Source organism: Onychomys torridus, chromosome 14 (genome assembly GCF_903995425.1).
Source record: "Onychomys torridus chromosome 14, mOncTor1.1, whole genome shotgun sequence".
Lineage (NCBI taxonomy): Eukaryota > Metazoa > Chordata > Mammalia > Rodentia > Cricetidae > Onychomys > Onychomys torridus.
This window is the reverse complement of record NC_050456.1, coordinates 45,552,326-45,579,076: the sequence shown is the minus strand read 5'-3', so window position 1 is coordinate 45,579,076 and position 26,751 is coordinate 45,552,326. Positions and strand designations below refer to the sequence as shown.

The following is a 26,751-nucleotide window of genomic DNA, read 5'->3' as shown; positions in this document are numbered from 1 at the left end:
GTGTCAGGGGGCCGACCGGGCGTGCGTGCCGCCGTTGATCCGGTGCTGCAGTGAGGTGGTTGTTGCCCGTGTTGTGTGTGTGTGAGTGTGTGTGAGTGTGTGTGTGAGTGAGTGAGTGAGGGAGCGAGTGAGTGAGTGAGTGCGTGCGTGGGGGCACTCGGCTTGTTGTTGTCGGTGACTTCCCCCTTCCCTCTACCCCTCCCCTCCCCGTTCGCCGCTGCAGTGGCCGCTCCCTGGGCCGTAGGAAATGAGCGATAACGATGACATCGAGGTGGAGAGCGACGTGAGTCCCGGGGCTTCTTCCTTTCCGTGCGGGTTGTCAGGCGGGGACAGCGGCCGGGGCTCTCAGCGGGGCGTCGGCGGGAGGGGGCCGGGTCGCCGCCGCCGCCGCCGCCTCCGTCCCCTTCTTCCCCCGGGGCCGGGACCGCCTGCGTCGCGCTCCGGGCTCGCTCCCCTCCAGTCCTGTCCGGAGAGGCCTCCTGGGACTGAAGGTGGGAGCAGACACGCGGCCTCCGGGACCCCCGCCTCCTCCCGTGGAGGAGGGTGCCGAGGCCTCCCTCTCCACTCTCGCCGGCTGGGGATCCCATTATCCGTCCGGATCCTGGGCATGGAGACCAGCGCTCAGGACCTGCTTCTTGGGTCCTCGATCCCCCTTCTCCCGTGACCCGTTGATCTTGGGGGTGAGGGGAAAGGGGGGATCCGGGGAGAGCAGGCGGTGTGCTCCGGACCCCTCTTGTCCGGTTCGGATCCCAGAAGGAGGGGCGGCGCCTGGGACCCCCACCAGGTTGCGGGATCCCGCTGGAGAGAGTGGAGGGGAAAGAGGGAGGGGAGGGTGTCGGGCTGATTCCCCATCCGCTGCTTCCTCCGCCGCCGGCATTTTCTTTCTTATTATTGAATGCGAAGTGTAAAAATAACTTCTATATTTTCTATTTTTTTTTCTCTCTTATTCCAGGAAGAGCAACCGAGGTTTCAATCTGCGGTACGTCTCCTACTCTCCATTTCATTTTCATTTCCGTTCAGTTTTGGTCCTTTTTGGAGTCAGAGAGAAAAAGAGATCGTTCTTTACTTTTAATATTCTTGTAAACTCTCCTCTTAACCGCTAAGGTGAGGTGGAGTCAGCTGGGGTTGGAGGTGGTGGGGGGCGGGGGCACTGCAAATCCTATGACTCTGGATTCTTAGGTGGTCGTTTCTAGTAAGTAGGTAGGTGCGTGAGAGGTGCCACAAACTCAGTTGTTCTGGAGTGTTCAGTGAAGGATGCAGCTCAGGCCTGTGAGAAACGAAAGCGCATTGGGAAGTAAAGGGTAGTGTTCTTTCCGAGCAAACTGGTCAGGTTTATGTAGGAACAAGTAAGCCTTAAGTAGTGTCTGCATAGTTGTGTGAAGCTGCAGGTACGATAATAATCGCCTTTAGCCAAAGCCATATGACTGCCGCAGACTCTTAAAATCTCGAAAAGCCGGGCATGGTGGCGTATGCCTTTATTCCCAGCACTTGGGAGGCAGAGCCAGGCGGATCTCTATGAGTTCCAGGCCAGCCTGGTCTACCAAGTGAGTTCCAGGACAGGCGCAAAGCTACACAGAGAAACCCTGTCTCGGGGAAAAAACCAAAAAAAAAAAAAAAAAAAAAAAATCTAGAAAAGCATTGTATTCTCAACAATAACAACAACAAAATGAAAATAGAGAGGAGCCAGATGCTAAATCCTGACAGTGTCAACAGTTTCTTGTGGTCTGATTTTTCCATTTGAGAAGAAAAGAAAATCGTTGAGAAGTGGTATTGTAGAGACAGGTTTGCTGAAAGGTGATGGCTGAGTCCCTATAGTGTTATCAGTAAATTCTTAGTTAGGTTTTGATGTTAGTGTTGTTGTAGGTGTTTCTGTGGATTTGAGTTGACAGCATCTTTTGTCTTTGGACAAAAGCAGTATGTGGGTATAGATTAGGGAGAGAGAAAAAGAATAGACTCAGAATAAATCCAAACCAGAGGGGACGACAATGAATGATACCTGGGAATAGTAAGAGCAGTGTAGAGGGAGGGCCTTCTATACATTTGCCTGTGAGGATTAGCTAATGAGATTGTCAAGGGAAGAGGGAAGGACTGGAGTACTAGGAGCCTATGTCCCTTCGAAAAAGTCAGCAGCTTGTTATGAGAGTGAGTTCAGTGGTGCCAGATCTTATTGTTTTCTCAGGGCTGGGGCTTAGACCTTTACCACTGAGCCATACTCTGGATCTTCCTACTTCAAGAGAAATGTTAAAATGACAGATGATTATTTTTCTGGTGCATCTGTGTGCGTATAATTTTTGGCTGTTACAGGAGTTGAACCCAGGGCGCTCAGCATGCCAGGCAACTCCTCTGTGTGGAGCTATAACCTCAGCCTACTTAATTGAATTTTTAAAATTACGTTCGTTTATTTAATGTGTGTATGTGATCCTGTGCATGCCATGGCTCACATGTCAGAGGACAACTTGGAGGAGTGAGTTCTCCCCCTCCAACATGTGGGTCTGGAGGTTGAGCTTTGCATCATCAGGTTTGCTCTCAACACCTTTACCCACTAAGCTATCTCTTTAGCTCCTGGTTATTTGATTTTTAAATGATATGTGGAACAGCTGTTTGGGGGCTTATAAAGAATTTGCTGGATGCAATTAGGCGTGGTTGTCCAGGCCTGTAAACTCCCTTACTCAGGATGCTGAGGTAGAAAGATTAAAAGTTCAAGCCTGTTTCAGCAATTTATTGAGACCCTGCCTCAACATACCAAAAAAACCCCACCAAAACCAAAAAAGAAGCCAGGGTTGTGTCCAATACTGTAAACCCAGTGCTTAGGAGGCTTTGGCAGAAAGAAGGGTTGCTCTGGTTTTTAGGCCAGCCTGGGCTACAGAATGAGATTCTGTCTCAAACAAACCCTCTACCTTCGTCTCTCTTGCTAGGGAATGCAGCTTGGTAGGACGCTTTCAGGAGGCCTTGGGTTAACTCCCTAGTTCTGAAAATACAAGTTTGCAGGGTACCACTTTGATAGCTCTGCTGTAGGACTTTAGTAATCACAAGGTGAAAACAGGTTCTTCAGTTGTGTCTGCTCATTAGAGCATCAGAGATTATACAGATTGCCTGAGCATTATCAACTGGAACCAATTGATTCTGAGTGCACTTATGGCAGAGGTCTTAAGGATTGTTCTGAGATCCTCACTGAAGGAAATGTTTTATTTCTTTATGAAGTATTACACATACTTCTACTGAAAGTCAATTCCTTTTTTGTTTTGTTTTTCAGCTATTGTTTCTTTGTTTTTCCTTTGAGAGAGAGATTCAGTACGTAGTTCAGTATGGCCTTGAACTCAGAGATCCACCTACCTTAGCTTCCCAAGTGCTGGGATCCCATGTATGCACCACCATGCCTGGGTACTGTTGTTCTGGATAGTATGGACTTGGAATTTTTCATTTGATCCTGTTTTACCAAAATCAGAACAAAAAAAGCAATTTCTTTTCCTCTTCCAAGTCTCCAGTTTTAAGATCTGCTCCAGTACTTGATCAGGTTTAGAAGGTGAGGATTGGTAAGGCTTGTTTTGAAGACTCATCCTTGAGTTGGAATTAGATTTGCTTTTCAATGAGAGCTAAGTTTTCTTATTTTATGATAAGGAGTTATTATAGGCCTTCTGCTTTTTAAAGTGTCCACCTGGGTGGTGATGTAAATTAATTTACAAAAATGTTTCCCTTCCCATGAGGCTGATCTTGCTTTGTCTGGATGGTTTTACTTTTTTTTTTTTTTTTGTTAAGGTGCTTAGGATTTTTTTCCCCTTAATTTTGGAACGTAGACAGTGAAATTTTCATTGTTGCTGGGGATTGAACCAAGGACTTTGAGACCCTTTGTTTTAATTTGATATACTTGTTGAGATTTATCTGGTACAAGTTTATCATGACAGCATAGACAGAAAAAGCAGGTACATTATAGACACAGTATATTGAACAATTATCACAAATGGGGTAGAAACATGGATCTCTCCCCCATCCCTGTGAATACATCTATTTGCTTATTGAAATTTAGTGTAAATAATAAATACATTTTTTTAATGGGGAAAGCTATTAAGTTTTGTCTTTGGACAAACATTAAAAAGAAAAAGAGATGTGGACTCTGAACAACTATTTAGGACTGCAGACAAACTTTTAAAAAGTTGTTTGAAGCCCAAGTTCACACCTGTAATCCCAGCACTCAGGATGTTGAGACAGGAGGATTGCCATGAGTTTGAGCTCAGTTACAGAGTGAGACCCTGACACAAAAAACCCCAAGTTATTTGGAAAATGGCCTGTGGGTCCTAACCTGAAACGATGATCATATTTTGTACCATCACTACAGTATCTTAACCTCAGGAGAAGTGCAGGCATTGAGCTCACTATTGGGAAGGAGGGTAACAGAAAGTGAAACTGATTTGGCGATGCCCTCCACACCCGGAAGCAGCCTCTCCAGTGAACAGTGAGCTCTTAGAGGAAGTAACCTAAACACTCACTGCCGAGTTTGGTAATTGCAGAATCTCGATGGTGTTACTTTTTTTTTTTTTTTTTAAGAGAATAAGTTGTATTTTAAAGATAAGTTTCTTTGATGGTTATTGTATACAAGTGATTCCTTTTACTTTATTTCTGTTTGGGAAATTTCTCTGGGAAAGAGTGAAAGTGTATGTGAAATGTAGGCTTCCTGACTTGGGCAGCCTGAGGCCTTTCTCCTTGTATTGTCCTGCACATCTGGTGAACTTAGCTTGCTGCAGTTAACCACCAGCCGACTGACTAGTACTGTAGCTGGTTTAAAATAGGTTTGTGTGTCCACGGCTAGACCTTTCTGGTTTAAAGTAGTTGTAACTTCCCAGCTCTTCGCTTCCTTAGAGGTTGAAGTGTACTTGGGAGGAAGGGAGTTGCCCACTTTGGAGGCTGGAGTTGAGGAAACTTGTGTCTTACCTGAGATCAGCCGCACAGCAGGAGTGCTGCAAGATACATATTTGTTTCTGCTCAGAGTGCTGGCTCTGATGATGGAAGCAGTAGGCCTCCTTCCTGTGTGTGCCTGGAAAAGGTGATGTTAAGTTTTTAAGAGTTGTCTTGTTTTATCAAGAGGCTGATAGGATAAAAGAATTGATCAAAGAATCCTATTTGATCTTCATTTGGGGTAGGGAGGGTTATGGGGTGTTGCTGTGTAGCCTGGCCTCCACTCTGCAGTGATTCTCCTGCCTCAGCCTCTCAAGTGTGGGGATTACAAGTGTGTGCTGTCAAGCCTGACTTCAGTGTGTTCAATTAATGTCCTAACCAAGGCCCCTTTCCTCTTAAATGGGTAGTGTAATGGCAAGTGTGGGTTGTAGTGTTCCCAAGTTCTTTCAGGCACCAAAAGATGGGAGAAACCTCAAAAACAGGTATTTTTATTGTGGATCACAGAAATGTATGCCGACATGGGCTTCAGAAGAGTCTGGAAAGAAACTGCAGGAACTGCCTGCCTGCTGGAGACTTTCCTTTTGCTCGTCTCAGTTGCCAGTTGTTTTGTGTTTCTTAAATGAGCACTTTCAAGATGCTTAGAAATTGTTTTATTTGATCTGGGTCTTATCGATCAGAAGTAATAAATATACTATATGAGAATTTGGAAGCTTTGGGTTTTTCAGTGTTTCAGTAGACTGATAATTACAAGTGATTCCTTCTAAAGTGCAGCCTTTGCATTTCTTAAGCTAAATATACTGAATGCCCACTAAGGATGACACAGATTCCCTCTGTGTAAGAGGGTTTTCTACGTTGGCATTGAGATTCCCTCCATGTGGAGGTTAGGTGGGTGTCAGGTAGCTTCCACGAACATCATTCTGGACAACCTTGTACATCCTCTTACAGTACGACACTTCTCTCTCCATGTTAGGTCTTGCAGGAAACAGGCTGTTGATTGGTGAGGTGCCGTGAATGTAGATGCAGTCTCTGTGCAGTAAGTGGAAATTCTTTTGAGAGAGTTCCTCAATTCTGAACAGGTCTCCTTAGCTTCTGTGTCCTGCCAGTTTAGTGACTAAGAAAAGGCTTGCTTTCAACATTGAGCAGCACTCAGATACATGTGCTTGTTAGTGTGAGAAGTGGACAAATTATAGGTGAAGGGTTTGTTTCTGTCTGCCAGCGTGGAAAAGTTTGGTAGAACTAAAACTGAGACTGAGTAAAAACCTTGGCATAGACCTCAAAGCCAGAAACGAATTGGTACTGCAGTTCCTGGTGAGCGTCTGTGGACCTCTCTGGAACCACAGAGACTGGTGCTTCCATTAGGACAGAAACTGCAACTCCTGTGTTGAAGAGCATGCCGTGTTCAGCCACTGCTCCTGGAGGGTAGATGGGGAGTCATGGAGGAACTGGTGGCATGCCCAAGAGGACCTCTGTGACCTCCTGCTCCACAGTTACTGCCGGGCCCAGTGTGTGCATGCCCAGACACTTCTTGGTCCGGGCGAGAGAAGGTGCGCTCCTCTGAGCTGCATTGTTGGTCCACTACAGTAATTGCTGTGCTGCTTTAAAAAGACAGCTCAGGGGAGAAGCTCTCTTAGTACCTTAAGCTGAGAGACTTTTCTTTTTCAATTCTGAGCTCTTTGCCTGTTGCAAGAGAAGATGGCTAACAAGGCACTCTGAAAGCCTGTTCACTGGTCCATCATGCAAGGCTGGGGGGTATCATCCTCATCTGCAGCTTAGAAATACTTTCCCAGGGAGAGCTCTCAGCCTTGTGTGAAGGTGTGTCAAGTTTTCCTATGCTCTGTAAGCACTAGAAATGCCACTTAATTCAGAGTTGTCTGGAATCAGGCATGTGAGTTCCGCATGTTTTTCACGTGTGCTTGCAAATGAGGCTTGGGAAAGAGGAAAAACAAATCCGTCCTTGCGGCTCTCTCTATTCAGGCATAACAGCTAAGGGGTAGACATGGCACGAGGGGTTGCTCTAAGATTCCACCGTTCTGCTAGTTAAATTGGGTCTGGAACCACCACAGAAATTCCATCCACTGCCTGGAGAACAACAGTCCCCAGCCCAGGCGTTCTACCAGGCAGTGGCCTGCTGCCTTTCCTAGCCGAGCCAACTTCTAACTTGGCTGACTCCCCAGATGAGAAGCCGAGATTTCTGCTTGTGGTCTACAGCCAAGTTCACTACAGTCCTCCAACCAAAAGACTTGTTGTCCGGCTGAGTCCTTTCAGGGCTCGGCAGATGGGAGGGGTGGTGTATCTTGGGGGTGATGGTGAGTTAGGGTAAACTTAGCTGCTTGCTTACAGCACAGGCCCACAGGAAAGCAAGTCCAACTAAGTTCTAACTGCTTGAGATTTTCAGGGTTCTCCCAGAAAGAAAACAGACAATTCGGATTTTATTTGTATCAACAAGAGGCATTGTGGGTAACTGGTGTCCCTGCTTCTGTGCACAGCTCTAAGCTGGGAGGAGGGCCAGGAGTCAGAGTGGTTTAGTAGACAGGAGTATCTTGGGCTGCTGCTGAAGACCAAAGCCGAGCAGTTGGTTTGCATGTAAATAGACCATCTTGGAAATTATAGAGCAAATACCAGGGGGCTAGTGTATGCCAGATATTGGTCCTGGATCTCTTGCGTGCTCAGGTGTTGTGGCAGGCCAGTTTACTTGGGCATTGATGTGTAGTTCCTTCAAGCTAGCTTACACTGCTCTTAGAAGACAGCTCTGGATGTCTTGTCCTAGCATTGTGTGATACAGACATAGCGCCACCTCTCCCAAGTTACCTGGTTTTCCAAGCTTGATTGTCCTTCCAGAGTGCTCATTCTATTTTATGTATACCTAGTAGAGAAAATACTCTGCTTCACAGTGAACTGAGGTGGAAGAAGAAGGGATAAGTTTAGAAATCTTCCCAGCTTGTGCTCCATCTTCTGGACCGAGGCTGTGATGGAAACATGTACCCATTTAGCAGAACTGTAGGGGAGGCCTCTGAGAAATCAGGAGGGAACAGTCCACAAAGGCTCCAGGCACTTCTCTTGGAGGGAGTCACAGACTTTTAGAATGTGAAAGTAGAAGGATTTCCAGTCCTTCTCTTCTCATGGCTCTTGTCTGATATCTGTCTGCCCATCTTTTCTAGTACAAAGATTCATTGGAAGTGGCATTGTTAGACCACGTTTATGCTTGTTGCATTTTCAAAATTCCTGGCCCTCTGTCTGGGCTTACTAGCCAGACCACTTTCTAATGTAGAGACAAGCTGTTTAGGCTAGCTCAACACAGCCTGCTCTAGTCAGGGTAAATGCTCAGGAGAGGATTTCTGTAATTCCTGATGTAGAGGTGGTGAAGCTCTTGCTTAAGTAGGCCCTTGTCTTCTGTGCAGAGGGAGATGGGGCTCCTTGGCAGGGCTCCCCAGCACTGTGCTACTGCCTTCCTCTTCCTGATTGGTTGGCAGTCCGGAGCCTCACCAGCTGACTGTTTATAATTCCAAGCAGGAAAGGTTAAAGGCTGGTGAGGGTATTTAGGAAAGTGCCAAATGGGCCTGCCCTGCTGCAGGCCTGAGGGCATTTACGAAGAGCATGCAGGTGTCAGAAGGTCTGCTCCCCAAAAGTGCCTCTGGCTCCGCCCGTGTGAGAGGAAACCCAAATGCAGTTGGCACATCTGCAGCTATGACTTAATAACCTCAGGTGCATCTCAGTTTTCCAGAGGTTTGGAGCTTTCTTGTATGACTTGACGAGAAGGTGTGATAGAGATTCTTAGCAGGGAGGTGTCGGAGAAGAGCCTTGGGATGGTGGGTTGCATGTGGACAGAAGCATCCCCCACGTCTCATGGTAGAGTAACCATATCTTATGAAGGTGCCCACTGGAGCTTTCTTTGGTGACATGCAACCACAGACTGGCAGCTGCTCCATCATGTAGGTTGGGGACACTTGCAGGAGAGTCATACTTTGTCCCCTTGAATAACTTTGGTTTTACTTGTGCATGACCTGGATCCACCGTGCTACTTTGGATGTTCCTGTTGCAAGCCTTGCTTACCCCTTTTCCCTCTTTAACAGAGCCTAATTCTGGAGACTCCTAACTGTCCACCTCACTCTGCAAATTTTCCCAGTCCACTTGCCAGGGACAGCGCTGACTGCATACACTTCCAGGCTTTACCACATCCACCTGTAAAAGGAGTGGCATTCCTAACATGCTCTTTCTTCATTCTCCTAGGCTGACAAACGGGCTCATCATAATGCACTGGAACGAAAACGTAGGGACCACATCAAAGACAGCTTTCACAGTTTGCGGGACTCAGTCCCATCACTCCAAGGAGAGAAGGTGAGTCTGTTGACAAAGCCAGTTGGCTCTGGAACTTAACCAGGACCTCCCTCCCTTCTGTGAGGAAATAGAGTCAGGTGGCATGGTCTCTCTTATTTTTTTTTATTCTTTGGAAGAGTACCACACATCTCAGTTGTTATTATCTTTAGCAAAAACGTCAGTTGTGATAGAGCTGTTCGTAAGACATCCCTAAAAGTGATCTTTCAAAGTTGGGGATATGTGTAATTAATTACTTTTTTCTTTGGTTGTGCTGGGAATTGAACCCAGGACCTTGTACATGCAAGGCAAAGAAATTAGTCATTCATGACATTATTATAAGTAGATACTGTGGTATATGACTTGGTCCATAATTAGTTTGTGATCAATAAAGATCCCCTAGGCCAGTGATTCCCTAAACCTCCATGGGAATTTCTCTTGTGCAGTTCAGCATTAGTACTTCGTGTAAATGAACACTTTTAGGCAGGGCTGTGAACCTGCCTGGCACGAGTGATTTCCAGTCCTGGCAGCTACTCTTCCCAAGATGTGTAAAGAGCACTGTAAGCTGTGGAACAAGAGTTAGGAGACGTGTTCATATAAAAGAAGTAAAAATCATTCTCATCCTCCCTAAAGGCCTTTAGAAACTGCTCTTTTCCCTGGAGAGGCAGGAGCCAGCTGTTTCTATCTTCAAAAAACAAAAGCTTTGAGCAGAACCCTATGGGTTAGGTCACTCCTTGGAATATGGAGAAAACATTTGTTTGCACAGTTAGTTCCACCCTTGACACTGTGTAACAGGCTGCTTTCTGCAGCCCTTCCATAAAGTAAATGGTAAACTGGGGGAGAATACTTGTATTGTTTGAGGGTTATTGATGTCATGTTAAGGGGGGAGAGCTCAGCAGTGGAATGCCTACTTACTGTTGTAGGCCCTGTGGGTTATCCCCAACACTGAAAAAAAGAAAAACAATTATTTTTTTGAGACAAGGTCTCACATAGCCTAGGCCAGCCTGGAAGTGGCTATGTAGCTAAGGATGTCCTTGAACTCTCCTGCATCATCTCCCAAGTAAGTGCTGGGAATATAAGTGTCCACAAACACACTTGGTTGGCTTGTTTATTTGAAAGAATCTCACTGTCTAGCCATACTATCTTGAACTAAGGATCAGCCTCTTGTGCCTGTTGGAATTACAGGCATGTGCTACTACTATACGTGGCTTAAGAAACACTATTTAAATAAAAGCAGTCTTTACTTGTAGGTGTACTTTAAGTGGTTTTACTGTTTTAGTTCTGTGGTAGGGGTCCTGAATTTGTTTGGTTATCTCAGATTAAATTTTTCATGTTTAAAGAAAGTTGAAAGGCTCTGCTTTATATTTTGTCTATGATGTGGCCTTCTGTGTGGTTGAAATGTGGAGTAAGTCGAAGCTTAAGGGAAACGCGAGTAGGCTGTGTGAGTACAGTATTACAAAACCAGAATCGGCTGTGGGTCAAGCCCACTTAGTGCCCACTTGATTTAATGGCCTTGAACCAAGGTACTTACCGGAAGAACAACATTCCTGAGTACAACCCTGAGCACCACAGGAAATCTTTATGACTGTAGAGATGCACCCTTTGTGCAAAAGATGATCTTACTCATGTCCGACCTATTGGTGCTTACTCTGTATACCACAGTGCCCACTAACAGCATTTCGGTGAGCTGCATGGACAAGAGCTGCTTTGATCTAAGCCTCGTGTGTAATGAGATACTGAGGCTGTGTTTCTCCAGGGGTGGGCCACGAACCACCTACGTCCAAACTAAATGAACTTCCTGGAGGGAGCCTGGGAACACGCACTCGGAACAAGCTGTCAGACAGTTCTGAGGCATGCTGAAAGAGCAGGTCACAAGCCACAACTGTGTCTCTTCCTTATTCAGCCTGTCTTACCTTGCTAGCCAGCACATTCTTCCTTACGTCCTTACAGTTTTATTATACGAAATCCTGTTGCTTCCTTTCCTTCAAGGAAGTTGGAGGTTTGAATTTGGTAGCTTACAAATGGAATAGTTTGCCATTTGTGGCCCTTTCACTTACTCCATTCAGCAAACATTCGTTGAGGGTCTATGCACACTAGCCACTGTTCTTAGCAAGAAATAACAAGACCAGTTTTTTATTCTACCAAGGAAATGATAGAAATTAAGGAATCACTGAAAATAGAGTACTGGCTAGGCATGGCAGTGGCAAACGCCTTTAATCACAGCGCTTAGAAGGTTGGAAGGTCAGGGGCAGGTGGGTCTTTTTGAGTCCTGCCTGGACTACATAGCAAGTTCCTGGCTAGCCAGGGCTGTGTGTGTGTGTGTGTGTGTGTGTGTGTGTGTGTGTGTGTGCGACTAAGTGTGAGAGAGACACACACAGTGAGTGAGTGTGAGAGCGTGTGCACGTGCACTGTGGAGGAAATTAAAGTGGAAGGCATGGAGGAACTAGAATTAGGACAAACAGATCTCACTGGCAAGATGGCCTTTGAGCAGATTTCATGGAAGTGAAGAGCTGTCCCTCTGTCTGGTGCTGGGCATCGCAGGCAGGAAGAAGGTGAGTGTAACAGCAGCCCTGGGTCATGGCTTAAGGATCATTCAGAGGCCAGTTGAGGAAACTTGAATGCTTGAGAGGGTGGTACCAGGTCCTGCATTGTAACTTGTGTGTTTGCTTGTTTGTTGGGATAGGGTTTCTTATATCTCTGGCTGGCCTGGCTGACCTAGAATTCCTCATCTCCTGCCTCTACCTCTTAAGTGCCCCAGCTTAGTGTTTTTTATAAAAAGGGAAGAGAACCAGATTGTCTGTCAGTTGACTAGCTGCTGTTCTTATTTCAGAGTCCTTGTCCTGCTTGCTCTTAACTCTGGCTGAACCCGGCCCCTTCCCTTGTGAAGGGCATGGCTTTCATCAGTCTTCTGTCTGCCAACAGTTTCACAGGTGCAGGGAGGAGCCACAACTTCCTGCACCCCTTGGTCTTTCAGACTGACTTCTCACTACATGGTGCAATTTCTTCTTCAAATGTGGTATTGGAACCAAAGGAAATGGACTCATTCTTGATTTGAATTGCAATGGTTAAAGTTGTGACATTATGTAAGTCGTCGTGAAATGACTATTCCATGTGAGTTTTAGAGAGCCTAGCTCAGATTGTTGAAGGGAAAGCTTTGATCGGAGTCTCTTTCGATGTCTGCCTTGTTATGTTCCAGGGGACTCCACAGTTAACGTTGGGATTATGTGATATGTGTCCAGCCAAGCCTTTTTTAGAATTATTGTTTGGTTGGTTGGCTTTGTAAAATAAAGTTTCATTCTGTGGCTGTCAAGCTGGTTTGAATTCGTGGTAATCTTCCTGCTTAAGGCTCCCAGATGCTGAGATTGATTGATTGAGTGAGTGAGTGAGTGAGTGAGTGAGTGAGTGATTTTGATTCTTGTTTCACATGAATATGATTTTGGGGGTTTTTGTTTGTTTGTTTGTTTGTGTTTTTTTTTTGTGTGTGTGGGGGGGTTTAGTTTTGTGAGACAGGGTCTCATTATGTAGTCCTAGCTGTTAAAAGAACTCACTATATAACAGGCTGGCTCTGAACTTGAGAGAGATCTGCCTACCTCTGCCTCCCAAGTGCTGGGACTAACAGCTTTCTCCACCAAGCCTGGCCTTGTGTGTGTCTTTAAGTATACAAAGGAATGAGTTTGATCATAGACGTGTTATGTACATATATAACATTTTACTTTGTTCTTATTTTAGTTTGTTTATTTGTGAGGCAGGGACTCACTATGTAGCCCTGGTTGTCCTAGAACTCACTATATATATAGACCAGGCTGGCCTTGAACTCACCAAGTCCTCCTGCCTCTGCTTGGTTTTTTATTGTTTTGTTTGTTGTTTGTTTTGTTTGTTTTGTTTTTTAAATAAAGAAAAATTGATATTGATTAAATTGGATCCTAACCAAGAAACTAGGGGATGGGGTAGGAAAAAAAATGGTCTTTTTCAAATTTGGTGTGGAATTTTGCTGTGTGGCTTGATCAGAACTCAATTCTGCCTCAGCCTCTCAGTCACTAAGACTGCAAGCGTGTGCCGCTGTGTCTAGCACAAGGAAAACCCTTTATTATTTATTTCTCTGTCTGTTGAACAGGCTCTCATGCTGTAACTGAGGCCTGTAAGCTCCTAGGTGGCCTTGGTTGACATGGCATTTATTGGTGACATTATTCCCACCTCCGAGTTCTCAGTATTGGAATGACATAAGCGTATCATCACGTAAGACACAAACTCCATTTACTGCTCGTTTCTAGTGTCTGACAGAGGGAGCATCATAAAGAATGCCCATCTTTCCTCATTTCTGTAATCCTAACACTTGGGAGTTTGAAGCAGGAGGATGACTATGAGTTCAGGGTTGGCCTAGGCTATAGACTGGGGCTTTGTTACTAGTTCCTCCTATCCTCTGTGAAAGAATATTCACCTTTTTGTTAAGAAGCCAAGGGACTGGAGAGATGGCTCAGTAGTTAAAAGTATGCTGCTCTTTCAGGGACCTGGGTTCAATTCCCAGCACCCACATAATGGCTCACAACCTCCTATAACTCCAGTTACAGGGAATCTCTCTCTCATACACACACAAGAAAATAATCTTTAAAAAAGAAAGAAAAGGCCATTAAGCTGGGGGTGGTATTGAACACCCATAATCCCAGGACTAAGGAGATGGAGGAGGAGCAGAGGTTCAGGGTCCTTGTCAACTATGTATTGAGTTAGGCCAGCCTGGCTATGTGTGACCCTGTCTGAAACACACCTGCCATTGGGCACTCACTGTTGGTGCTCCTGCTGTTACAGAGATGAGGAGCCTACTAAGGTCATGACCCCAATCTGTCCCAAACAAGGAGCAGAACGGGACTTCCAAGTTCCATTTTACCACAGTGCTGGAGGATAAGTATCTAAGGGTATTTTAAAGAAATCAAGCCAGGTAGAGTTGTACACACTTGTAATCCCATCACTAAAGCAGGGGCAGGAAGACTGCCACAGGTCTAAAGCCTGTTAGGCTAGCCATGACCTATCTCAAGCAAACAAAATCTCCCCCTACTCGTGCTAGTGACCTTAGTTAAATGCAATAGGACGGATAGACGGGGACACACACACACACACACACACACACACACGCACGCACGCACATGTGAAAGCAACAGTGAAGTGGAAGGGATGGAGAAGGTAACAGAGGAATATGCTCCATGTTCATTTTATATATGTGTGTGTGTGTGTGTGTGTGTGTGTGAAATTTGAAAGAAAACAACAAAGGAAATCTTAAATACTTCAATCTTGTCATTTCTTGGGAGCTCTCTTGAGCTCGATCCATTGATCTTAGTAGTGTGTCACACGGGAGTTACTATGAAAATACTCCAAATGATGTATTGAGGTTACACTAAAATGCAGAGTTGAGGGTCACTTAAACTCTGTATTCTTTCTGATGTCACATCTCTCCACTCATCCCCAGAGAATAGATCATGCCAGTCTGTGATCTATTTAGATTTGTCTTCAGTCCTGGGTTTGCGGGGTGGACCTTCCTACTCTGTTGTTTGAAGGTGTTTCTTGATTTTCTCTTGTGTTTTCAACTGGAGCTGGAGCTCCCTGGGAAAGATGGGATGGAGTGAGGGCCAGTGGGCCAGAGTGACGTCAGCTATCAAGAAAGACATCACTTCTCTTGATAGAAGTTACTTGTTTTAATAGTCTTTAGGTGGGTTCTAGGGAGTATGTTACTCATGGTTCACAGGCCCTGAGCTCAATGTTGATTTGGTAGTTGGAGGCAAAACCTTGTAGACAGCCCATCGCTGTCTTTATGAGAGTAAAATTCTATCCTCTACCCATAAATTAACCCCAGTATCAATCAGTTAAGAATGTTTATAGCCACTCATCTCCGCTCACATGGTCAACAATAGCAATAGATGGTTGCTTCTACCATTGACATTTGCAGCTGGGCAGCGATTTATAGGGATTTTTCACATTTTAAGTTGCTTCTTAAATACCTGTTCATTGTCTGTAGTGTTCTCTCAGGCAGTCCTGCTGTGGGTTTCTTCCTGATAGATATGCATGGAAAGAATCTAACCTTGCATGCAGCATTTAAACCCAGGATTTTGCTAGGCATGGTGCTACATGCCTGTAATCACAGTGATTAGGAGGCGAAGGCAAGAGGCTCAGGAGACCAAGGGCATCCTTGGCTATATACCGAGTTTGAGGTCACTCTGGGCTACATGAAAGCCTGTCTGAAGGGGAATTTTCCTAATCAGCACTCAGCTCAGAATTTCTTGACTTGGGTGTGAGTGTGCAGGGAGCTGTATGCCATCACAGATCCAGCACATGACAGGTTGTCCATCTGTGGTTGTAGTAAGAGTTAGGAAAACAGTGGTTTGCCCAGCCCATTAAAGAAAATAACAGCACCCAACTCTCACATGAGTGTGTGATTGAGACCCTGTGAGTGCTATAGAAGTGTAGAGACCAAATAGGTAGTGTCTACTCTTGAGGGTCTAGCTGTCTTGCAGGGAAAGAGGGTAGCATCTAACAACATTTCAAAGCCAGAGCTGATCTGTTTCACTTCCAGTAAAGTCTGGTGTCCTTAAGAAGGCAGGTGTATTTTAAGGCAAATAGCTTTGTTATAGCAAAGAATGTGATGGTTCTTGGCAAATACTCAGCCCCACTGTCATCTTAGCAATATTTGTGTTCCCCTGATTTTTTTTTTTTTTTTTTTTTTTCCTGACTGTTGGCTGTGCTGTGCCTTCATTAGACCACCAAGGCAGGGACTGCCTGTCTCTCAGGCCTAGTGGAGGAGCTCTGTGTCTGTCCTGGTTATAGTATCTGGGAGATACCTCTTTCCTGTGGATTCCCTGAAGGCAGGCAACTCCTTTAGTACATCACTTCTGGACTGTTGGTAGATTGTCTTTGAAATGGATTATAAACCAGAGCCCTGTCCATTTCACTTCGTCGCTCATTAGCCGTCGATTTAGGCAAGTGTCAGCTTCTGCTGCTTCTGCTCAGTTCTCATAAACTGGTTCTGTGACCTCAAGGCCTTGCTTGCCTCTTTTCTCTTAGCAGTCCTCCTAGAATCATGGAAGAGTGTGTTTGCTTCCTCTGTTTGTCCCAAAATGCCATTGTCAGCTTCCTGAAGTCCTCCTCGGGTCAGACTGTAGCCTCAGGATCCAGATATGGTGTGACTGTAGGGCTGTGTCCAGGCATTATCTCCTGCCTGCTTACTGCTCCTGCCAGTCTCCACCTCCATCCTCTCTCTTCAACACTTCTCTTGTTCTTTAATTCCAGTGGCTCCATAAGCTCTCCTGTCTTAGTACCCACCGGGCCTGACCCTGCTCAGCTTGTAAATTCTCTGAAGAGCCTGGGGTGATGCTTTCCCTGAGGACTAGGGGACTTACTAACATTCTTTGTTTCTTGAGATTGAGAAAGGTAGAGACTGATGTAGACCTTCCCTTTAACATTATCTTTTCTTTCTTGTCTTTGAACAAAATTGCTAAACCTTCAGAAAAATGGGAAGAAAAAAGAGATCTGCCTTTTTCTGTAACACAGCTACAGCTTCCCTTTTTCCTAAGGTTCTTTGATAGTCAGTACTGTCTGGTGGACATTTAATGTGAACCACAACTATATCTAAACAGAGCTTACTGTGAATACAGTTAACTTTATAGAAGGCAAGGGCTGGGCCCCGTGGGCAAATCGGCAGTGCAAACTTGAGCCCTGAGTTTGGACCCACGTAAAACCCTAGGTAGCAGCTCACATCTGTAATCCTAGAACTCCGACTGTGAAGTGAGAGATAAGAACAGCAGACCCTAGAGAAGAGGCCATGAATTTGAAAGGGTAGAGGGCAGGAATGGGAGAGGTTGAAGGAGGGGGAATTTTACTGTAATTTTTAAAATAAAATGGAAAAATTAAAGATAACAGACTAGAAGATATAATTTCCATATTTAAAATTACTGAAAATTTAATACTATTTTGTGGTTGCACTGCCTTTTTTTTCTTTTAGAGAGGAAGGTGTTTTGGTTTTTGGCTTTTTTTGTGGGGGGAGTGATTCTCTGTGTAGTTTTGTTGCCTGTCCTGGATCTCACTCTGTAGACCAGGCTGGCCTCAAACTCATAGAGATCCACCTGGCTCTGCTTCCCAAATGCTGGAATTAAAGGCGGGCGCCACCATCACCCAGCTGATTTTTGGGTTATTTTGAGACAGGGTCACAGGTTGTCAAGCTGGCCTCAGACTGTGTAGTTGAGAGTAGACTTGAACTCTTGATTCTCCTGTCTCCACAATCTTCAGAGTGTTGGGATTACAGGGGTGTCCCACCATGCCCAGTCCCTATCTATCTATCTATCTATCTATCTATCTATTTATTTATTTAAGAGCATTATGTATGTGTTCTTTTGTTTTTTAATACACTGTGGTCACTGTAGTTTGGCTGATCACCTCCAAGTTTTCGGTAGCCTTGTGGTAATGTGGGATGACACTGGATACTGTAGTAGACTCTACTCCCTCTGTTATCCTCCAGTTGAATGTGACAGAAAATGGCCACTACCTTAAAGTAAATGTCAGATTTACCTCCTTTTTTCTCCTCAGCAAAGCTATTATTTTATCTTTTCAGCCCAGAGGCTGTAGGTGTAGCTCCACTGGTGGAGGGCTTGCCTAGTATGCTTGATGCTCTGGTTCCATCCCCACCACTGGCTAACCAGGTATGGTGGTGCACACCTGTAATCCCAGCACTTGGGAGATGAAGTTCAAGGTCAGCCTCAGCTACTAAGTCGGTTTGAGGCTATCCTAGCCTACGTGAGAACTCCCAGCCCCTGATGCATAGACCTGATAGTCTAAGAAGCAAGGGACTCATTGTAGGTCTGTGCACTCTGGTCTGTTCTCCTTGTAGGCACACATGCCATTGATAAAGTGTTACGTAGTTTGCTGTACTTACACCTTGCTTTTTCTGCAAATGATGTGTCACTTGTGTTTAGTGATGAGGAGTATTTCTGTTATCAGTTTGGGTTTTGCACACTTTTTAAAGTTTATAACTAAAGTAGCTGTGGAGCATGATGTGTGTGGCCATTCTGTATACAGAATCCCTTCTCAGGAGTTGGCTGGAGGCTAGTGGCACGGCTGTGCTGTGTGTTGCCAGGGCACCTCCACGACGACTGTCTTCATCCTTTCTCTCATTGTACATTTTGGAGTCTTTCCCTAGAGTTTGACTGATCAATTCAGTCACTGGGATTCGTTTTGTTTGTTTCTGCCTCTCAGAAACTTAGGCAAAAACTAGTAATTACTTTTACATTTTTGTTTCTTATCTTTGAAAGTAAATCCTTTCCCACATGTTCATTCACTAGACCTATTTCCTCCTCAGGGAACTAGGAGTTGGGCTTGCTCTTCATGGACAAAGTTTGATGGGAAGTGGCACACCTTCTATCAGGATCCCAGTCACAATTAAGCCCATGAGGTTTGAAAAATAATTCTTGACCCTTAAGCCAAAGTCATGCAAGGGTCTGTCATCTCCGTGTGTGCCCTGCAGTCAGCCAGGCCTGCCACAGGCCTGGAAGCTTGAGGCCCTTCGGGAACTTGACAGCCTTCAGCTGCCCTTGCTACCACTGAGGGCTCCATTTTGGAGTGAACTAGTTTATAGGAGACCCACATTTGTTACGCAGATTTGCTGGTTTTCATTTCCAGAAATGTGCACCAGATTTGCCTGCCTTCTCCCCCACTTAGAACTTTTCAAGGCAGATCTTATTTGTAACCAGTCTGGCCTTGAACTCACATTCTCCTTCCTCAGCTTCCCAAATACTGGGATTACAGCAGCTGTAATGGCCCGCCATGCCCAGCCAGAATCTGGCTGGGAGATGCACAGGGACTAGGAAGCTACTGGCCTTAGGCCCTCAGGGAAGGGCAGAGGTGCTCCTGAAGCTGATGATCTGGGGCTACTGTGCTCCACCTTGCCTCCCACACCCTATTGTCTAAACCAGTTTGGCTTTTTATACAGAAACTAGTAAGTCTGGTAAGACTGAGGACTAGAGTGTGTTGTGTGGGGGTGGGGAGTGGCTGCTGGAGGAAGAGCATTTGGGTGTTCTGCTCTTCCACTATGAGTTCTACACCGGCTCTGTATGGAGACTGGGGAGCCAGTGCTTTAACCAGGACTTAATAACCTTGCCGTGGCTGTGTTGATGAACCTCAGGAATCATAGGAAGCCTTAGGATTCTAACTAGAATCAGCTGCGCTGAAGGCTTTGAGTTCTTATGTGAAATGTAGATTTTTGCCAAGAAACGTGTTTTCTGAAAAAGGGGTGTGCCTCTAGAGAATGGATTGGCCTTCCTTGCCCTCGGGCCCCCTGCTACAAACCTGGAGTCTTCTTTGTGCCTTGTGCGCACCCCACCCCACCCCTCCCACCCCCTGCACCCCCCCACCTCCGGTTGTCAAGAGGCAGTGAAGGCAGCAGGCTGTGGGAGCTGACCTCCCAGCCCTGCCACGACGAGGATTGTTTCCTGCTGCCGTCTGCAGGCTCTTCCTCACCCAGCATTTCTTCTCTGCTGGGAGCCTGTTCAGGTCTCATCTGTGGACAGCAGTGTCCTTCGATGCTGCTACTTTTCCAAGCCAGTTGTGGTTATGACTGCCTACAGCCCAGGCCTGCGCCGTGTGGATTCTGCTTGGAGGAAAGCACCTTCACAAGGGTTTCCATGGCTGCCCTGCAGGCACATCAGTGGTTCTCCTGAAGCTCTGTCCTCATCTTACTTTTCCTCTCCATGACAGCCTGTCTCTGTGGTTCTGTTGTCTTTTAAATTAGTGCTGCAGCCCCTCCTCTGTTCCTAAACATGAGTGTATCCGAGACTTGGGTTCAAGTCCTGAGGGAAAGTTGTGTCGGGTACTTGGTACTGGCAGCTAGCACTCAGTGAGCCGATACCATCCTTCTGCTGTACTGGTTATTCTTACTTCTGTGTTTAAGGTGGATTTGCAACAAGAACTGGCCAGGCTGCCCAGCAGCTAGTCTGTGACTCCCCATGTTGGCTGTTTATATGTAGCATAGCTACCACTTTAGTCCCCTCAGCCAATCTCTCCTGTCCAACGGCTCTGTCCAAACTCTTCAGAAGAGCCATTTCTACTCAGAAAGGCAGAGTTAGAGCTTTTTAAACATTAAAAACTAAACAGGAAAAATGATTTGGGTGCTTGCAAGGCAGTGGTTGCTCTGTGGTCACAGGACTCCTGTGACCACTGTCAGTTTCCTCAGCTGACAGAGAGCCTTTTCAGAAAACAGAAGCTGAAAGCCTAGAGCCATTCCATAGTCCATGCCGCAAATCCCAGGCCCTTCGTGTTCATTGTCTGAGTGCTATGACCTCATGAAGGCCAGGAGGGGCCCTGCCCATGCCATACATTCGTGGCTGCTCATGTAGTCTTCCATGGTTTGAAAAGAGGAGGTGTGTAGAGTACAGGTGAATCTAGCATTTTCTGACTTTAACCTTTGTTTTTCCCCCTGGAGTGGATGTAAATTTCATATTTTGTGGCATTCTGTCTTGTGGGTTCTTTTGGTTTTGTTTTGTTTTTTGATTTTTTTAGACTGTTTGAGCATCCTGGGAAGGACAAGATAAACGGACCGTTTTTCTGGAATTGTTGATTGGCCAAGGGCATCCTGCTCATGTGATCACTCTTGCTTTTAGCTCATGGGGCTAGAGGAAGGGTTGTGTTGTGTTTAGCATTAGGGATGCCTTGAACACTAGGTTTGAATTTAAGATAGACCAGTCAGTCGGGTGTGCTGGGACACGCCTTTAATAGCACTCAAGAGGCAGAAGCAGGTAGATCACGAGTTTGAGGCCAGCCTGGTCTACAGAGTGAGTTCTAGGACAACCAGCGCTATGTAGTGAGACCCTATCTCAAAAGTTTTGTTTTTGTTTTTGTTTCTGTTTTTTTAATTAAAAACGAACAAAAACAGGCCAGTCTTCTTTAGGGACCCCCTGTTTCCAAAGCACTGGTTTGGGCCTTTATAATTCAGTCTTCACTGAAGCCACCCTGTAGTGAAAACTGCTGTCACCTAGAGGACCATGTTCCCTTTTCTGGCTTGCTGTGTTCACCACTCACTTTTCTCTTGATGCTGCTTTCCTGGTTCTGGTTCTGAGTATCTGAAAGAGAAACTGGGAGCACACAGGCCTGTGCGGTTTGCTGCTCAGCAGCAGTCGACCCTGGCCATCTGTGGGTGCTCTCGTTTTCAGACTCTGCCTTCTCCCCTGTCCCAGATGCACACATGTGCTTAAGAACTAGTGCTGCCTTCTGGGAACTGTTAGAAAACCGGCTTTAAAATGGGCAACTTCAAAAGAGATCGGCATACTTAGGATCCCAGCACTTGGGAGGCTGAGTCAGGAAGACCAGTTTCAAGGCAGGTCTGGGCTCAGTGGATGAGACTGAGGTGTAAATATGCATAAGGATTTGTCAGTGATAGAGAGGCTAGAGGATTTCTAGTCTAGGACAGGAATGTCTGTGGGTGGGTACAAATAGGTAAGACAACTCTGTCTCCTGAATCCCTAACCTTCAACCTGCCATTCCCTGCTAGACAGCTTCAGTTACATTTCTGTCGAAGAGGCAGGCTATTTTAATTGGTCCTTACTAATTTCTGGTCCCTCCCTGTTTTGCCAGCTACGTTCTCTTTGAGGAAATGAGACCCACTGAAGTGTCTGTTGCTGGATCACCTCCTTCCTCCTACACAGGCTGACTACTCACCCAGTTAAAGGAGCAGGCCCAGCTTACCTCTCTGCATGTCCTTGGGCTGTTCTGACCTTTTCTCAAAAGTTCTACCTTGGTGTAATATAGAGCTCACTACTTCGTATGGAGGTGTGGGGTCCTGTGCAGTGCCAAGGCCAGTGTCTAGCACATGGAGGGTTGTCACCCTAGCCAGAAGCTGCCTTTTCAATGACATTTGTAATCTGTTAGGTTACACTTGTCAGCACTGCCTGTGGCTTGTCTGCATATAGATACTACTTATCTTCCCCTCTAGACTTACGGGCAGAGAAGCCATGACTAATACATTTGTTTCCCTACAGTGTCTGCCTTGCACATAACTCTTAGCAGATAAAAATGATTGATTGAATATGAATGATTTCCTCTTGAGCAGATCACCTTGAAAGAGAGGAAAACCTGGAAACTAGTGTTTTCGAGGACTGGTAAAGTTCAGGCCTTGCACCGCTCACCTCACCTACCCTGAGGTCTGTCAGTTTTCATTAGGATTTAGTAGGAGTAAATTCAGGTTTACAAGCTTGAGTCCTGGTGAGTTCTTTGCTTCCCCTCTCCGTTGTTTCTGAGTGGTTTGGGAGCACTGGGATGTAATGCAGACCTGTGCAAAGCTTGCCTAATGCTCAGCCTCTGGAGCCAGTGCTAGACTTGGGCTCCTGTGCTGCCCGGCCTTCATATGCTGGGCATCGTCCAAACACTGTGATTCTAGGGGCACAGTAAACAGTAACCTGTTACCCATTTTAATGACTTCTTTATTACTTGTTCCCCTGATGAGCCAGGCCCAGATTGCCTACTATAATCGTAGAGGTGTGACTGTTTCCTGGGATGATGGCCCAATTCCATGTCCTTCCTGTGTTGACATCAAGTACCTACAGCTTTCATGAGAGTCTTTAGACAGGAGACAAAAATGGTGATACAGCAGGAGCATTGTTCAGCTGAGCTTACTTACCAAGAGTTTGAGGGTTGGTGACACCTAAGACCTTGATGGAAGGATGTACCCACCTTTATTCCGGGCCAGCCATGATCTTGTCCTTCTGAACCGGCTGCCTATAGCCAGGCCCTAGCAGAGTGTATATGGCCTGAGTTTCTTTGATGAAGTCCAGCCGGGTCTGGCACGTACAAAGTCCTGGGTTGAATTCCTAGCGCCACAGAGAGTGGAGTGGTCACCCCAGCATTAGACTAGTGCCACAGAGAGTGGAGTGGTCACCCCAGCATTAGACTAGCGCCACAGAGAGTGGCACCCTAGCACTCAGAAGGGGAAGGCGAGAGGGCCAGACTCAGCTACGTAGTGAGTTCAAGGCTGGCCTGGCTTGGGCATGGGCAAACTGAAGACTTTAAAGAGCCAGAGGGTTGAGAGCTTGGCTCGTGGCTGTAATCCCTACAGTTGGGAGGCCTGCCTGACCTTAAAACCCTGTCCTAAACAAAATCTACCAGAAAAGGTCCAGAGGAGGTGAGAGGGATACAAGTTGAGTCAAACAGACTGTAAGCCCAGGCCGGCCACAGTCTAGCCGGTGTCTTTAAAGAAGCCAGTGGGGCTCTTGAGTCTGGGCTTCCTGCTAGAGCTGAGATCTGTGTAGGTAAGTTTGGGAATCACGTGGCACCTTGGGTAATGGCCATAGCTAGCCCTTCCTCTTTCCTCAGCCTTTTCAATCTTGCCCAACCTCCTGTTTTCGTGTGTGTGTGTGTGTGTGTGTGTGTGTGTGTGTGTGTGTGTGTGTGTGTGTGTGTGTCTGTGTGTGTCTGTGTGTCTGTCATGCTGTTGCCAGAGAAAGACATGGTTCTCCTGCTACTCAGGCCTGGTCTTTATTTTGTCCCATGTTTTTTCTCATATTACAACAGGCATCCCGGGCCCAAATCCTAGACAAAGCAACAGAGTATATCCAGTATATGCGAAGGAAAAACCACACGCACCAGCAAGACATTGATGACCTCAAGCGGCAGAATGCTCTTCTGGAGCAACAAGGTGAGCAGCCACGCTCATGGGGCGACTGGCCCTGCTGTGCCCGGCCAGGCTGGGGCTTTCACACCTGGGCCTTCGGTCAGAGCCAGAGGACCATGCCTCAGAAGCATCCTCAGCCCTGCTCCACGGGCCTTCGAAGTTGAGTGTTAGAGCCATCCTGAGGAAGGACCAGACCCTCCAGTGAGGAGATGGAGGAGCTAGGGAGTTGAACATCCAAAGGCTTGTATCTTTTCTGGCCTGGTCTCTCCCTTCCTTGGGACTCAGGTGCTCTGCCTACAGTAGGGTCACACCTGGCATCAGGTTTCTGAACGGAGTTTTGAGGTCCCTGGAGTAGAATGTGCTGTGTAAGTACCAGAGTCTCCAGGAGTTCAGGGACAGTGAGCCCTCCCCATTGTGAATAGTAGTCCAATCAGGGCAGCCTATGGGCCAGGCCCCTGCTGTTCTCCAATGCTCACACCCGCCTTTTCCTACAACCACAGGGGAAAGCGAGAGCTGATCAAGTTCTTTGTTCCTGGGGAATTCACTTCTCTTCCTCCCTCATGGAAGATGCAAGTAACAGGAAATGCAAGTAACCACCTGGGTTAGAACATCTCACATAAAATAAATAACATGAAGGGTTGATCCTCCAGGCTCAAGCTGAGCTCAACCAAGGGATGGGCAGCGGGTGGCGGCAGAGGGTTGGATTATGGGCCAAGCAGCCTGCATGTAGGGGTGTCTGTTGAAAAGCCCAGGTATTTTGTGTGTATTGGTGACTTGCTTCCAAGTGTCCAGCTTGTTCCCAGTGGATTTTGTTTATGAGAGCCAAGCCCAAAGTTTTCTCTGACCCAGTCTGTTTTGTCGTCCTTTCCTGCTGTCATTGGGCCGTCACACCTTCATGGAGCCTGGCATTGCTAGGCTGGCTTCTCCTCTATCGGTGCATTGCTCCATCCAACAGGGAATTCTTGCTCTGGTCTCTGCTGGGTCCATGGCAGGACGGTGTCTCATCACAAGCCTTCTCTTCAGGGTGGTGTGGCAGAGTGCCTGGCCATGTGTGCTGGGCCCCCAAGCCCAGCTGGGAAAGGAAAAGGGGGAACAGCCACCAGAAGGGAATGATTTCTGAGCCACCCTGTGCCCTGGGGGCCAGCAAGCAAACCCTTAGGAAGAACAGGCTGGACCCTGAGTCTGAGACTTGGTTTCTCCGGATCTCCAGAAGGTGGTAACATGCTCCCTTGGTTGCCTTTTAGTCCGTGCACTGGAGAAGGCAAGGTCAAGTGCCCAGCTGCAGACCAGCTACCCCTCCTCAGACAGCAGCCTCTACACCAACGCCAAGGGCGGCACCATCTCTGCCTTCGATGGGGGTTCAGACTCCAGCTCAGAGTCCGAGCCTGAAGAGCCCCAGAGCAGGAAGAAACTCCGGATGGAGGCCAGCTAAGCCATGCGGGGCAGGCCAGCAATAAAAACTGTCGTCTCCATCATCGCCGCCTCCTCCTCTCAGTTCATCGTTAGAACCCTCAAAACCATCAAAAGACTCTTTATTTTCCTTCTCTCTTTATTAATTCTTACTTTTGCATAGACGCTCTTGGACAACAGCTCTCATCCCATCCCTGTGTCCACTATTTTTAATGTATTCCCTTCAGGGGTTCCTGTCCCCACCAGGAATTTTAAACCAAAACACCCTAACTTGGCAGCTCTTTCTGTGGAGGACAGACAGCCGGCCAGACCTCTGAGTACATGGTGTCCTGCCCACGCCCCCAGCTCCTCCAGCCCTCAGAGTGTGTGCCTGGAGGACGCCTGCCCCGCTAGGCCCTCCCTCCCAGTCCCCTGACCTCTGTTTGGTGGACTTTGTGAATCTCTGAACTGCTCTGCTCTGACAAGATGACAGATTGGAGGAATGAGAATTAAGCCCCTCTCCTGTAAGGATTGGTTTCTGGGAAAGCTGTCACTCCTGTTGAGAGACCAGATTCTTGGAGGGTCTGTGGTGTAAAGGAAAGCGGGGACAGGTTTGCAGAGTCCTTGGCTTATTTCACTCTTCAGTTGCTTAAGCCTGCAGAGCCGGCCTTACAGAGGGTCACGTGACACTGGTATGTATAGGAGAAGGCAGCAGTGAGCCAGCCTCCCGGGAGTGGTGGGGTGGTTATTCGTGGGTGGGACGGGGAGGGAGTCTTAGGTGGGGGAGAGGTTTTGTATTAAGGGCCAGTGATGATGTTTTGATATTTATTTCCTGCTACTGAAATTTGAATCTGAATGACATGCCCCTATTTCTGATGATGTCGACATTGTAAAGCGACAGATTCATAAAGCAATGATCAAATCTTCATTTCCTTCTGTGTGTATTTCTAAGAAACAGAGCCAACTATTTTGTATGTAAATACCAAGAGCGACTTACCTGGTACTAAACCCACAGCCCAGTACAGCCTCCCTGCCCTCCTTGCCTCCAGTCCTGGAACTTGTCGCCACTGTGTGATCCAGCCCTGGCTCTGGCTGTGGTCAGCAGATCCCAGTGAAGGGTTTTCCGTCTTCAGGTTTCATTTCTCTGTCCTTGCCCACTCTGTTGCCGGCTGGCATTTGCTGATTGCTAGAGTATACTCCGTAGTCTCAGTCGGTGTTTGACTCCATTCCATGGAAATAAAAAGTATGTTGTACATACTGCCCAAGAACTGTCTTGCAAGTTAAGGCTTCCCCCTTTACTATAAGAATATAAATAAAAACTTATTTTATCCTTGTTGGTAGTGGTGTCTTCTTGCTCTAGAAGCTACTGGGCCTCTAGAATCTTGAGAGAGAGGCAGAGATCTCTGACTGGAGCCTGCACAGCCAGGGCAGCTGGAGCCAGACCTGTTTGTCCCTTGTCTCTCAGCCTGAGAGAGTGGCCAAGAGAATGACAGGAAGTGGCTGTCAGGCTTGCAGTGGGTGACGTGTGG

The 26,751-nt window shown here is 46.7% G+C and overlaps 1 protein-coding gene across 6 annotated transcripts; it reads left to right on the top strand.

Moving 5' to 3' along the window:
- On the top strand, positions 1 to 26,552 carry Max (MYC associated factor X). 6 transcript variants are annotated; one of them, XM_036206354.1, is made up of 6 exons: positions 1 to 283; positions 953 to 979; positions 9,118 to 9,225; positions 23,734 to 23,857; positions 24,334 to 24,418; positions 25,078 to 26,552. In XM_036206354.1, exons 4-6 carry the CDS (start codon positions 23,819 to 23,821, stop codon positions 25,263 to 25,265), a joined length of 312 nt encoding a protein of 103 aa, XP_036062247.1. In that variant the 5' UTR covers positions 1 to 283; positions 953 to 979; positions 9,118 to 9,225; positions 23,734 to 23,818; the 3' UTR covers positions 25,266 to 26,552. The 6 variants fall into 6 exon arrangements, 4 of the variants coding, with proteins under 4 accessions (XP_036062247.1, XP_036062245.1, XP_036062248.1 ...); XR_004946537.1 differs by having other exon boundaries at positions 8 to 283; positions 24,334 to 24,422; positions 25,078 to 25,141; XR_004946536.1 differs by having other exon boundaries at positions 8 to 283; positions 24,334 to 24,434; positions 25,078 to 25,140.
- The last annotated feature ends 199 nt before the right edge of the window (positions 26,553 to 26,751 follow it).

Coding starts and splice junctions, on each gene's coding strand:
- Max (XM_036206352.1), top strand. CDS start 248: ATGAGCGATAACGATGACATCGAGGTGGAGAGCGAC. Junction 284..952: donor ACATCGAGGTGGAGAGCGAC/GTGAGTCCCGGG, acceptor CTCTTATTCCAG/GAAGAGCAACCGAGGTTTCA. Junction 23,858..25,077: donor TGCTCTTCTGGAGCAACAAG/GTGAGCAGCCAC, acceptor GTTGCCTTTTAG/TCCGTGCACTGGAGAAGGCA.